Source organism: Ambystoma mexicanum, chromosome 9 (genome assembly GCF_040938575.1).
Source record: "Ambystoma mexicanum isolate Mex_15411 chromosome 9, UKY_AmexF1_1, whole genome shotgun sequence".
NCBI classification, from domain to species: domain Eukaryota; kingdom Metazoa; phylum Chordata; class Amphibia; order Caudata; family Ambystomatidae; genus Ambystoma; species Ambystoma mexicanum.
Window position 1 is genome coordinate 1,247,322,936 of NC_090931.1, and position 13,555 is coordinate 1,247,336,490.

Below are 13,555 nucleotides of genomic sequence, written 5' to 3' on the forward strand. Positions count from 1 at the left end.
GAGAAGTCTTTTTTGTAATTTAGTTATTAGTTTTGTTAGTGGTTTCATTTTGTTTAACAGTAAAATAAATAACTTTCTTTTGAGAAGAATTGCACTTTCCTACGATAGGTTTTAAGCATTGAACTTGATTTCTCTCCTGTTTTTATAAGATTTTGAAGGACTTTGTGACGGTACATTTTGGCTAAAATACTTTTCTTGGTATGCTTACTTTGCACTATATTAACATTTGAAGATGTAGTTTTATCTGTAGTGATAGCTGATTTTCTGTTAATTGTTTTTTGGTTTGTTTTACATTTTGATAGAGGAGGCAAAGTTTTTGTACTTGAAACTTCTTGTGTTTCACTAAATGACTGTATTAGCTGTTTTGTTTCAACTTTTTTTACACATTCTGCTAGAGATGGATGCTTATGTTAGACACTTTTATTTTCATTTGTTCTACTTTTGCGTTGCTTTCTACGGACTTGACTATTGGTAGGCATTCTTTAGGGTCTGTTGAAAAAAATAAAGAAGGTAAGGTTGGGGTGTTCTGCAATGTATGTGTGGTGTGTGCATGAGTGTTTGAGTAAGATGATTAAGATGTATGTAATGGTGTGTGATTGTGCATTGGGAACTACAACTACTAGGGATGGGTATTATTAAATCAATGTGTTACTAAACTGGGGTTCAGATGACAGAAAAAAGTAAGGTAGTGGTGTGGAGAAGTATATCTAATGCTATACAATTAAAATAGTTGTTTTTCCATAACATCTAAATTCTAGCGGTTGAGTTGGGTAATTCGTGTGTCAAAAAATAGGAATTTGTGGGCCATTCTGGCTGTAAATCGCTGTTTAAGACATGGGGATTTTTGGACAGAATGGTGCACAATCTCTATTTTTAGGCACAGAAATAGCTTGTATTAACGTTATTGTATGTTTGAGTAATAATACAAATATTATGGTGATATTCTACTTACTTTTTTTCTTAAATTAACAGGTAACTTCTTAGTTCTTCTTTGTTCTTCGAATTCGGCTGCTTCTTTTCAGGAGTCGGATCTTCACTGAAATTGTAAAAGCTTCAAATTAGTAACTTTGTTTGTATATAGCGCTGTTTTTAATTTAGATATTGATTTTTTTAATTGAAATCCTCAGTGCCTTCTTTAAAAACATTAAACTAATTTATTTACATAAGATACATTGCATCAGTTCAGTACATATGATATGTTCTTAATGAACACATTGTATTGAATGACTAACTGTAGCAAAAAAAAATAGCTTTGCTATGTCTTGTGAAATTTATAATATACCAGTGAATACCACTATTTCTGTAACTAAGCTGTTCTAGGTAATGCGCCTCAATGTCATGTCTAAATTAAAGTAATTAAGTAAATAAATAAATAAAAACAAAAAAATATGAAATTGTATAAGTATTTTTTTTAAAGATTTAAACATAGATTGTGCTTGCATGCAATTTTGTTTGAATATATGTAGTCCATATATTTCATTTAACAAATGTTAGTTTAACATGATTTGAGTGTGTGTGTATAAAGAAAGTAAATAGTATAAAGTTTTATAAGTGATAGTTGATTTTAGGAAATTGAAAAAAATACAGTAAATACATTTTACAGATTACACAAGCTAAAGGTCTCTTTGAAAATGTATTCATCTACTGTACAGAAAATATGCATACCTGAAGTTTGTGTTCATGCATATGGATATGCATGGAGCTGCAAGTAGAAATCTTGGAGACTTGTACAGTATTTCTGGTAGATGGTGCTTGCCAATGATATGACACTTGTACTCAGAGAGATTCACAGTACATTTGCAGTGCTGATCTATAATGATGCAGTTAGATGTAGAGGTCTTGAATGTGATTGATGCATGGTCATGTGATTTCTTAGCTACATCCAATGAGGGAATGGCAGAGAGAGTGAAGTGGAAATGGTAGAAGGGCTGTTCATGTTACGATATGTCCGCGGACATGGCGGTAGTTCGTGGACATCAGGAATTACATCCGGGGATTTTTGGGTTCAGAAGTCATGCAAATGAGAATGAGTACTAAAAGGGATTGGTCAGGAAAGTTTAGTGGGTGTGTTGTGCCAGAAGAGAGTTTCTCATATACTGTTTTTGCTGAGAGAACAACAGATAGCTATGTCTGTGTATTTTAGGAAAAAGATTGTATGGATTTTGGTAGATTCATGGATATATTGGTTGAAGGTGCATGCAGAAAGCTGTGGAGTAGCTGTAGATCTTGGATTCCCACATGTGGAAGTACACTGGCATGGAGTACGTGGAATGAAGTGGTTGGACTTGCTACCTCTCTGTGCTACTTTGGAAACAGAGCAACATCCAGACACAATTGTATTGTGGAGGGAACAGTTTAGGACATGTGACTGGAATTTCTTTGCAATTTGCTATGAAAGAAGGACTTGGGAAGGTTATGGACATGTTTCCTAATTCTCAAGTGATATTTTCACGGATTGCGCAGAGACAAATGTGGCTTTGTTCTTCTTCATTTGGTCCACAAATGGAAAAAGCAAGGCGCAATGTTAATAAAGCTGTTTGTGCCTTTGTAAAAGATTTTGGCATGTCTTCTTTTCACAATGAAAATATTCTGTTTCGTAGTACAAACATTTTTCGCAAAGATGGAGTCCATCTTACTTATGGTGGCAATCAGATTTTTTAGAGAAATGTACAAAATGCATTGCAACCTTTTTTGGAATTACAACATCCATTTTGAAGTAGGTGTTAAGCATTTATAATGTTTGACTTACAAACACCTCCCAAAGGCTCTTTTCAGAGCCACCACTTCCTCCCAGAGAAAATTGCAATGTTTGTGATGGGGTAGCACCCCAATTTTTTGAATGTTCGCGAACTGTCTGCGGACTTCTAAAAAATACAAAGGGCCCTGCTTCATTTATTTTCACTTCTATTTTTTAACTGTGAAAGGCGGCTCTGAAAAGAGCCTTATTTTTTTTTTGGATTTTTGATATTTTGTATTTTTTTCGTTTTTTTAAACACGACACACTAGGAGAGGAGGTGAAAGGAAGGTAAAGGGGGACACCAACCACAGGGATAAGAAAGGGCGAGCTGAGAGAGGACATTTGTGATGTCATCTTTGATGTCGTGGGTGTTACTCTTAGCAGTGCACGGTGGTGGCGCGAGTTATGGTTGCTTAGCTTACCATAACTGGCGAATTGCAAGGGTTTTTCGGTTTTACTTGGAACCATAACGTCCCTTTAACAAAGTTTTTTCACTGAATTTCATAGGTTTTTAGTAGCGCAACTTAACCATAACGTCCCTTTAACAAAGTTTTTTCACTGAATATATATATATATATTAAATAGAAGGTGTTTGTTTTGAAGCACCTTTAAAAAACTGCTCTTTTCAGAGCCACCACTAAAGGTCAAATCTCCTACACTGGTTGAAATGTCTTTCCCCACCCTCATACATTGCACGATATGTCAGTGGAACCCGCAGTAGTTCACAGATCGCATGTGCCACATCCGGGGCTTTTGAGGATGGCAGGCATGGAAATGGGACCGTGGAGGCCAGGGGATCGGTCTGTGCAAGGTGGCAGAAGGCCTGTTTGCTGAGAGGAGTGCAGATGGCTATGGCTGTATGGCTGTGTCTTTCAGAAGGCAGAGTGTATGGATTTTGGGGGACTCATGGATATATTGGTTGGAGGTGCATGCAGAGCACTGTGTAGTGGCTGCCCATCCTGGATTCTCTCATGTGGATGTGCACTGGTATGGAGTGTGTGGAATGAGGTGGCTGGATTTGCTTCCTCTTTGTGCCAGTTTGGTGATGCAGCACCATCCAGACATTATTATTGTTCATTGTGGAGGGAACAATTTAGGACATGTTACTGGAATCTCATTGCAGTTTGCGATGAAGGAGGCACTTGGGAAAGACATGGACATGTTTCCAAACTCCCGAGTAATTTTCACTCACATTGCCCAGAGACAGCTGTGGCTGCGCTCTTCTCGATTTGGTCCACAAATGGAGAAAGCGAGGTACAATGTGAACAAGGCTGTTTACTCCTTTTTGAGAGATGTTGCCATTTCCTCCTTCCACAATGAAAATATTATATTTCGTGGCAGCAATATTTTTCGCAGAGATGGAGTCCATCTTACTGATGCTGGTAGTCAGCTTTGTTTGTGAAATATCCAAAAGGCATTCCAGCCCTTTTTGTAACTGTAGCAAGCATTTTTGCAGTTGGTGTTGTGCACTTCAAACCTTTCACAAACAACAAAGGAACCCCAAAAAGGCTCATTTCAGAGCCACCACTTTCTCCTAGAAAAAAAAATCACTATTTATAATAGCGCCACTCATTACATTTTTTAGAAGTATGCAGACTACCGCGGGGTCCGCTGACTTTTCGGAATGCTCAGGGCCCTGCACCATTTCATTGGGGCTTCTATTTTTAATCTGTGAAAGGTGGTTCAGAAAATAGCCTTTTTTATTTTTCAGTTTTGTGTATTTGTTTGGATTTTTTAAACATGACACACAAGGGAGGGAACTGTAAGGAGCATAGGGAAGGGGCACCAACCACAGGGATAAGAAAGGGCAGATGGAGGGAAGAAAAAGGAGGGAAGAAAAATGTTGGGTGTGCCTCATCGAGGTAGGGGGCACTTTCCGCCGTGGTCCCGGACCGCAGCCGCAAAACCACTCCGGATCTGCTCACCCCTGCAAAGTAATCCCTTGCAGTATATACACAAAATAGTGACCATTAAAAGGTAAGGATCCACTGCCATGTGTATAGCCTGTGAGGCTGCTTGATGAAACCTCTGACTCACAGGAGTGTCCCTTGTGGTGACAGGAGCAGATGTTGAGGATGCTGCACTGGAACTCAAACTGCTACCCTGTTCGAAGGGGACAACCCTCTAAACTGCTACTTTGTGGCTGGATTTTAGGTGTCACCACAAGGAGGTAGTCCCATAACTGCATAGCCCAGGTTTACCATGACCTTCTTTATTTCTATGATGCACTTCCAAATTCGGGGAGAATCCTGCAGTAATCTGACAAAATTACCACAGAAAGACAAAATAGACTGAAAAAGGCTGTTCTAGTCCCCTCAAAGTGTAAATCTCACAAATGAGTCCACAAATGAGTCCTCTTTTCCCCAATCCACATCCTCCCTCATGTGAATCCTCTGCTTGCCCTATTCCATTTTGTATTTTATGCACTTTCTTTTTCACATCTCCACAGGATTAATGCGCAATGGCTCATATTGGGTAAAACAAAAAAAACAAAAATCTGCTTTTAATTTCTGTAAATCCTCAGTGCTGCAATGCACCATGGGAAATATGTACATGGTTATTTTGGACTCGGGGATCCCTTCCTCCATCAAACTGCCCCTATTTATGCCACCTGATATCCCAGAAATACCAGGAGATAGCGGCAGAAAGTGTGTTAAATGCCCATTCCATTGTGTGGTATTCTGCCGAATTACCGACACTGGTAATACCGATGCCTATAATTCTGGCATTTATTTTCCAGTGGGGGCCAGATTTACCTCAGTACCCCCACTGGCAAACGGTATTTTGCCAGTCTGGAAAAACTTCTGGTGCCCGAATTAAAAGCAAATTTTCCTGCAATTTGTCCGGTCCGGCAAACCTGTAATGACCCCCTTTCTCTTTGGAAAATTTCAGGCAGATAAGTCAAACAAATGGAAGGTTATAAGTAGAAGAATTGTCACAAAAGTCCAAGGTTCATAGGTTTCAACTTTTCTAGAGGACGGGCATATCTCCCTATGATGATATGCATATATATTATTTGTTATTAAAATAACCTACATATGAATAGTACAATAATTATTATTAAAGGTATACACTAAGTATAGAAATATAACACACATAAAAAAGTAATACATTTCAGAATGTTGCTGTGCTTTTGTATATTTATTAAATATATATGATATAATTCGTATTTTACCCTTGAAACCTGACCCCTCCTTTGCTATGTTCTTCACACATTGACATGTAATCCTTGTTCCCACATCGTAATATTTAAAACACGCCGTTTTGTGGCGGAAAGTGGCTGTGGGTTTTGCTTTGGAATGGACTGGTGGGTTCATTCCAAACACCATTAGGTTCCGTACCATAGGGTGCGGGATTTGCCATCACACCCCTGCATTTCAGTGAGTAAGTGGTCTGCTCCAGACACAGAAAGGAAGACTAACTTGACACTTGATTTGGCTCCAGATGTGAGGTCTGGCAGCAGAGACGGAGCCGCTGGGCGAGAGGCGCGCGGGCTTCACCTGCTGCGTGAAGCATTTGGAAATCCTCGTTAGGCATCAGCTGGTCGCGTTTGCAGGCTCGTGGCTGCAGGATGCTCTTCAGCCCGCGCAGGAGGGGGATGGAGAAGTGTCGTATTCAGGTGTTTGGATCCAGCGTCAGGCGGACTGTTTAGGGACCTGCCGGTCTCAGCCTCCCCTGCCTGGGAGCTCCTTTCCCCTGCCTCCCCCCAGCCTCTGCCTGGCAGGCTTACTACAGCAGCAGCCAGAGGGAGAACCCAGTGCATTCCGCTTTCCTGCTTTTGTCTTTTTTTTCTGCTGCCTGCTCTTTTTCGAATTAGCGAGGAGGCTTGTCATGCTCTTGATGCCTAATCAGGTCTCTAACACAGAGGGAGCGGCGAGGAAGTGAGGCAGTGCCGTCTACAATGACAGCCATGAAAGACCAGCCCAACCTGGGGCCAAGAAGCCAGCACCAGCAGGAGCAGGTAAACGGCGCACTTTCAGAAAGTCCATGCGTACGTGCCCGGGGAGCGAATTGTCTTTACCTTGCCGCTGCCTTGCCCTCCCCTACCCTCTCTGAATGGACCAAACTCTAAGTTGTTTGAAACATTTGAAACTACCGGGTTTTAAACGTGCAGGCGCCATCCGGTTTATTTTTATTTTTGCGGGGTGGGGGGGGGGGGGGTGTGTGTAAGGGAATTGGTGGGGGCGGGTGCAGGAAAGGGACTGGGCTGAGAATGAAAGGAGCGCGCCAGAGAGCGGCATCTGACAGACAAGCGCCCCTCAGATGCATGAATCGTATTTCCCGTCCGCTTTCTAATAAAAGCTGCAGTCCTCCGTGCCAAGTGGCGTCCCTGGCCGCGAGGCGGCTGCTTATTCTCTTCGCAGCCTCGTTGGATGTGGCGTCCATGCACCGACCGAGGCAGAGCGCTGGAATTTCCCCCCTAAAGAAAACCGAATGACCTTAGCCAGGCTGGGAGATTTCAGGACACAAGGACATATGATGCATCCAAGGAGAATAAAAGCACGGGTTTTTTTTGGTTTCCCTTAAAACTAAAGTCTATTCAATCCTTTTTTTCTTTTCTTCTTAAATGCAAATGAATCCATAAGGGCTTGACTTCCGACTCTTTCAGGCATTCATTTAGTGTCAGCTGTGGCTCTCTGTGTCCATCTTTTAACCTGTTTATTTGTGCAGACAATGGAGGTGCATTAAAGCGCAATTATTAACGTCGCTGAAGACATGTCCTGTTTACATCAATTAGTCGAGTTACTCCTCTAAGCAGAGGCTGTCAGCTGTTAGGTCAGTGGATAATTACGGCACTTCAGGGAGGCGCGCGGCAGCCCCGCCAGAGATGGTGCTCTGTGCCCACTGTTACACGCCTTAGCATGCTTCCATTGCCACAGCCCGCATCAGCTGATTGCGAAACTTGAACACACGTCTCCCATGCAGCCTGGCCTCCGTGCATTGCATTTTCATGCACATGAGCTGTAAACGTATGACATTATTCTCCTTGAAATGTACAGCGTTTCGGCCAAATAGGATTGGCTATACTCGCATGACGCACGCTCAATCAGGGAATGCATACATCTGATTGGAGTTGTGTGGAAAGGAATAGCAATTTACCATAAATCCTCTTTTCATTTTGACAAGTGCGGCACTTCGATGGATTGCTGTGCAGATGAGGACTTTAGACTCTCAGCACTTAAAGCGTTAAGCAGGCTAACCCTTCCTTGCCAACCAGGTGTAGCTCCATGTGGTAATGGGGATTCTATAATGGGTAGTGGAATTCATGAACCCTACTAGAGGTCCTCCAAGATGTCTTGACCCTGAGCTTTTGCTGGAGGGCGGCGGGGGGGGGGGGGTTGGCGGGGGGCTATGGCCCAGGGACTTTTGGTTGTAGCCCCGGATTGAACCACAGGGGTTTCAACCAAAAGGCTAGCTAGCCCCGAGTCACACGAGTCCCAAAATTAGCGTAGCCCCAGATCTTTTCTAGACCTAGCAAAACTTGACCTAGCAGAGTGACTTCCTAATTATAGTTATGTAACAGCTTGGCTGAACCGCTGCCCCTGCGCGAGAGCAGCACTGGGACGCAAGGACAGAATGGCGTTTCAAATATCAGTCTGGCTTCAATAACTTGTGCCACCCGCTGGGTTCTTTCACTGATGCTTCGAATAGAAAAAACAGACCACTGGTCATGTTTAAAGGGACGGCATGCTGGCAAATAATACGCCGCCCTGGCAACTGAGATCCATTGTGTGCACAGCATGACATTAAGGCGCATTTTAGGAAAACAACGCCACAGAAACTCCACAGCTTCTGCGATTTGGTGTGCGTTTGCATGTGCACTGGTGACATATTCACAGCCTTACCGCAAGGGTCTTGACTTCAAACTTGTAGACATTTCTAGACCCATGACTCCCCCCCGCACCCCTTCCCAGGGTGTGGATGCGCGCATGCACATCTGCAGGTAGACCGCTAACCAGACAGACCAACTGTAAGCAGCTCCTATTGCCAGTAAATACATTGATTGCCATGAAATAGACCTGATCTCAGAAGGTTGGACTTCACATGTGATCTCCCGGGATGGGCCACCTGTAAGAGTTGAGAGAGGAGGGTGTCATTACACTTGAAGTATCACTTTTAGAAGTAGGCTATCAATTACACGGAACACAGCCCAGATCAAATGGCTTTCCCCTTTTTTCAAATGTGATACTGCTGGTAAGAGAAGTATCTGCTGTGGGGATCCGCGCGCACCCTACAGAACACAGTGTTGAACCCCAGCAGTTCAAGTGCACCCAGCGTCTTTGTGAGGGTGGGTAGTAGACCTGCTGTCACAGACTTCAAAGTATCTGAGAGGGGTATGGCGCGCTATGTAAGTACAATTGCTATACATGTTATTGGCGTTGCATCTTACTTAAAAGAGGATGGCATGATGTATATGTACTCCACGTAGGTGAAACTCGGTATATTCGTCAATGAATTTCATTTCTGAAAGTGATTAAAAATGATTTATTTTGCTTTTATACAAACAGCAAGTTAATGTTTGTAACCTAATATCCCCTCCGCAAATCTAGTGACAGAGAATGTTTGAGCAGCTGGGGTAAACCAAGGGCATTGAGAACAAAATATAACTTGGAAATGACTTCCATTCTTCAAAGGCCTACTTTGCTATCCAATTCAAACACTAAACACGTAATTGAAGTGAGTGGACTCATTTTTGCTCTATAAAGTGTTATTGTAAAGTTACACACCGAAATGTGATCTTGGCAGATAACGACACATACATTAATGAGTGCATTTCTGAATCTGTGTTTGTGATTTGTTAAATACACATTGCCTATGTGAGCGTTGTTTCGAAAGGAGGGTTCAAAGGCCACCCTCCTAACATTAAGATAAAGCAGAGGATTTGCCGTAGGTCCTTTGACTGAGGTAGACTGCTCTTCATACATCGATTATTAAGGTAGATGTACAGTATATAAGAACATCAAAAGGACAGGTACAGAGGCAACTCCGCATCTAGTCCAAGCAGAGGCAAGCACTGCTTTGGTCGAGTTCCCTTATTTAATGGATCATCATTGGCAGAGTAGAGTCCCAATTATGGTGCCCAAAAGGAGTTCTGGGTAAAGTGGATGAAGACAAGCCGAGCAGTGGTGGACTGGGAAGTAAAGAAGGCCCCGGAAATAATTATTAGGGACCAAAAGAGGCCCTGGAAATAAAGTTCAAAGTGACATTTTCAGCAAGCCCAATGCTTTTCCAATGAGAACATTTGAAAATGCCACCCAAAAGAAGCCCAGAGTGCAGGGGCCCACTGGGAAATCTCCAGAGTTCCTATAGGCCGTCCACCCCTGAAGCCGAGCTCACGAAATTGCCATCGAGCACCTTAGTGCACTAAAGCACTTTTAATCCTATGTGAATTTGCTGACATACATTCCAAGTATTGCAATCAGACTGAGATTGTGTGAGTCTAGCCGAAAATAGTGAGGGCGTCCCAGGCTATTGTGAGTACAGCTTCATATTGTGGATGTCCCAGAAAGCTGAATACCAGTCGCCCGATAAAGACCTGCAGCACATTTTCAGGCTAGATATTTCCGCTTCATAGAAAATGAAATCGACCTGCCATCATTTTTTATAAAGTTTATGACACGGCTGAACAGTGTAGTCACTTGGTGAACAAAGGACTGTTAAACATCTCCGAAATGGGATTCATTTTAGGAGTAAACTTAAGACAGTGCAGACATTCTACATCTTCGACCCCATTATAATGCCTCGAATACAGACATAAATAGAGAGTAACTATACTGATAAATATTTAAATATTGGACAGTGCCTCAAATTGAAGTAATTAATGAACACTTCTATGACCACACAGAAACTGAATATTGAAGTGCCCTTTACCCTTAACCCGGGGCCTATAAATATGGGAAATAATGAAGGCTATTCTGACTTTATTCGGACTCAATATAAGTAGGGATGGTAACAAGTGGTCTGGCTCTTTATAAGGAAATGGTACAGAGAATATGAGCAATATCATTTCCAAATGTAACACAAGAAGAATGAGTCAAATTGGAAGAGGTCTAGGACAAATAAGAAGGAGAGAGTCCCAGAAACCTTGGAGACAATGAAATAATTAAAACATGACACACAGCCAACGTCAAGAAAATGGACCAAGAGGAATACAGTAGCAAAAGAGGTAGGATTGTGGAAGTTGAAAAGTCTGCTGAAAGCCTAAATGAGTAGAAAGTGTGACCACGTGAGCAAAAAGTATGCCCCATGTTGTTATTTCGATTTATAACAGAGATCAGAAGATCATGCTACTACGAGGCGTGACTGATGCCCAAGAGTGGCACAATAGGACATTGGGATATGGCCCAAACTTTAGATCACTCCCCGGAAGGTGGAGATGAATTGATGAATGCCACATCAGCCAGAAGACAGTAGGATACTGCATAGGGATCACAGTTGGCAGAAACCAATATACGGAATGATCGGCCACAATCGAAGAAAAAAAACAAACAACCTCATATGGTAAGAAAATAATAAGATTCATAGGGAGAACTGTAAGAAAAGGAAACCGAAGCGGTTTCAAAACCACGAGAAGTGAAATGAAGAAGAGCAGATTGAGCTGATGGGAAACAAGATCACATTAAATCACATTGAAGGAAGCTAAGTCCGACCAGGCAGTAGATCAATTCATGCATGTGTTTTTCTATGGTCAAATCAAAAGTGAAGCGCACTCCTGTATCTGGGAATCTGTTGGGGATGATCGAAAGCTTTAGGAGACTAAATGTAAGACATGATACAATCCTTGGCATGCAGTCTTGGAAAGCCTTGTGGTTTATTTTGTCAAACAATATCATTTTATTGGATTTGAAATAATGCCTCTCGCAGCCCCAAGGTATGGCTAAGAGGATATCAAGTTCTGGCCAAGCCAGGAACCATGATAACATAGACCCCTCGATGGGGGCTCCTAGACAGGAGGACTTTCTTCCAAATATAATTGACTCCAGATATTTCTAAGAATTCAGGTACGCGGATGAAAAGTCTTGAGAGACAATAAAACATCAAGGATACTTCTCTAACATCTAGAAGATAAAAGAGAGATACAAAGGCAGTGTGGGATCAACAAATACTGGTTTACTCTGTCTCTATTTCCTTGTACTCCCAGGTGCCTTCCTGGGATAGATTGGTTGAATCCTGTGGCAGATGGCAAAATTAGAGGGATTGGTAGGACTGTGTCCTGGATGGCATAACTAGTTGTACAGTCCAGGTCAATCCTCCATTCTCACTGTCCACAGTCTGGAGTATTAGTTCCAATTGTCCCAGAGCACGTTCCACAATAATCTCAAGGTCATATTCCAAGGGGCAAGAAAAGGTCACCAAGTCCATATTCCAGAATTCACAAATAAGCCAAAGGATGGTCCGAAATTCAGTAGAGCCACACATGTTCCAGTTTAGAAGTGAGTGGAAAGTTGTTGATGGAAGCACGTGTTTCTGCATAGCAGAAGAGAGAGAATCTCCAACAAAGATTGAGCAGGACAAGTCAGGAGATCTGCCGAGGCCAACATGTACAGTTCCAAATGCAAGCAAAAAAGAATCCACTGCTCATGGAAAAGGAACTTCCTTCACTTAGAAGCTCCACATCATCTTGTTCTGTTTGTCATGTACAGACCGCTTTGGTCTCCATCTAGTCCTCTCCTGATTGGACGGGCTTAAATTGCATGATAACATCATGGCGTTGAATGAGGTCCAGTGTGTTCTGCACTACTCCCAATCTGAGACCGTAACAAGAACCTGCCACCATTGGAGCTCGGGACAAAGACCAGATATGTTTTAGCCAATGCCAATCATTTTGTGGATTCGTTGTGAGGGTGCTTGGCAGGACTGATACATTATGTAATCTCTGTCACAGAACGCACAGAGAATACAGACGGCCATGTGTTGTAGGTCAGAAGCAATGCAATTTGATATGTGCTGCTGTCTGAAAAAAACAGCTGTGTTTGCAGCTGTATTTACTATGGGAACCAATCCCATTATTCCCTGAATGTATCAAAGCCTGTGTGGGCACACAGAGATTAAAACCTCAATATCAACAACATTCACTGATCAAGTTCTGGTTAAAGTCTGTCTGACTTCCTGGTGGGATACCGGGCACATGTTACAGACTCATGGGACCTGTAACGTGGATCTGGCATATTTGTACATTGCCGAACCCATGCCCTCACCCCGAATAATTTGGCTCACACATTGTCAAGTGTTGGCAATGAAAGGCCGTAGGTTTTATTGTACAGATATGGTTATGCAAATAACAATAATCACATATCATAAGATAATAACAATACTTTTGGGCACCGGGTCTTGGGGTTACCCCCTCTGGCCCGTGCCTGCCTTCTCTTGTCCCACGACTTGTTGTGGGCACCCTACAGGGCCCTGTACTTCTTTTCCTTTGTTCTTCTCCCTTATTTATAGGGTGGGAGGGTTTTGTGGTAAAGAAGCAAAGGTTTTGGAAGGCACTGAGTAAACAGTGCACCTGCTGTGTGCTTGGGTCCCCGTTCAGGGTCCACAAACTGTTTGTGTTTTCTCAGAGCATGCTGCTCTGTATTTATAAGACCCAGGGAAGTCCTGGGTCTTTGATATGTGTAGTAGTGCAGGCTGTTATGTTCCAGACCCCGGCCGGATAGCCGACTGTCTGGCCCCCTGGGGGGGGGCAGGCCTTTGAAGCTGGTCCCTGCCTACTTGTTGGTTTCCTTCGGTGCTTAGCACCTAGTTGCCTGAAGGAAGGGTGAGGTGATTGCTCACACCTCACCCTTCCTCAGCATTGTGCTGAAACAGACTGTGTGTCTC

General features: G+C 42.7%; 1 protein-coding gene across 2 annotated transcripts in view; it reads left to right on the plus strand.

Annotated features, from left to right (window-relative positions):
• Positions 1-6,198: 6,198 nt before the first annotated feature.
• Positions 6,199-13,555, plus strand: part of DPP10 (dipeptidyl peptidase like 10) — a 1,813,461-nt gene continuing 1,806,104 nt past the window's right edge. The window contains exon 1 of one of the 2 annotated variants that reach the window (XM_069616586.1): positions 6,199-6,698. In XM_069616586.1, the coding sequence (XP_069472687.1) occupies positions 6,639-6,698 (60 nt within the window). In that variant the 5' untranslated portion in view covers positions 6,199-6,638. The remainder of the gene's footprint in view (positions 6,699-13,555) is intronic. The other variant, XM_069616587.1, reaches the window with a different exon arrangement.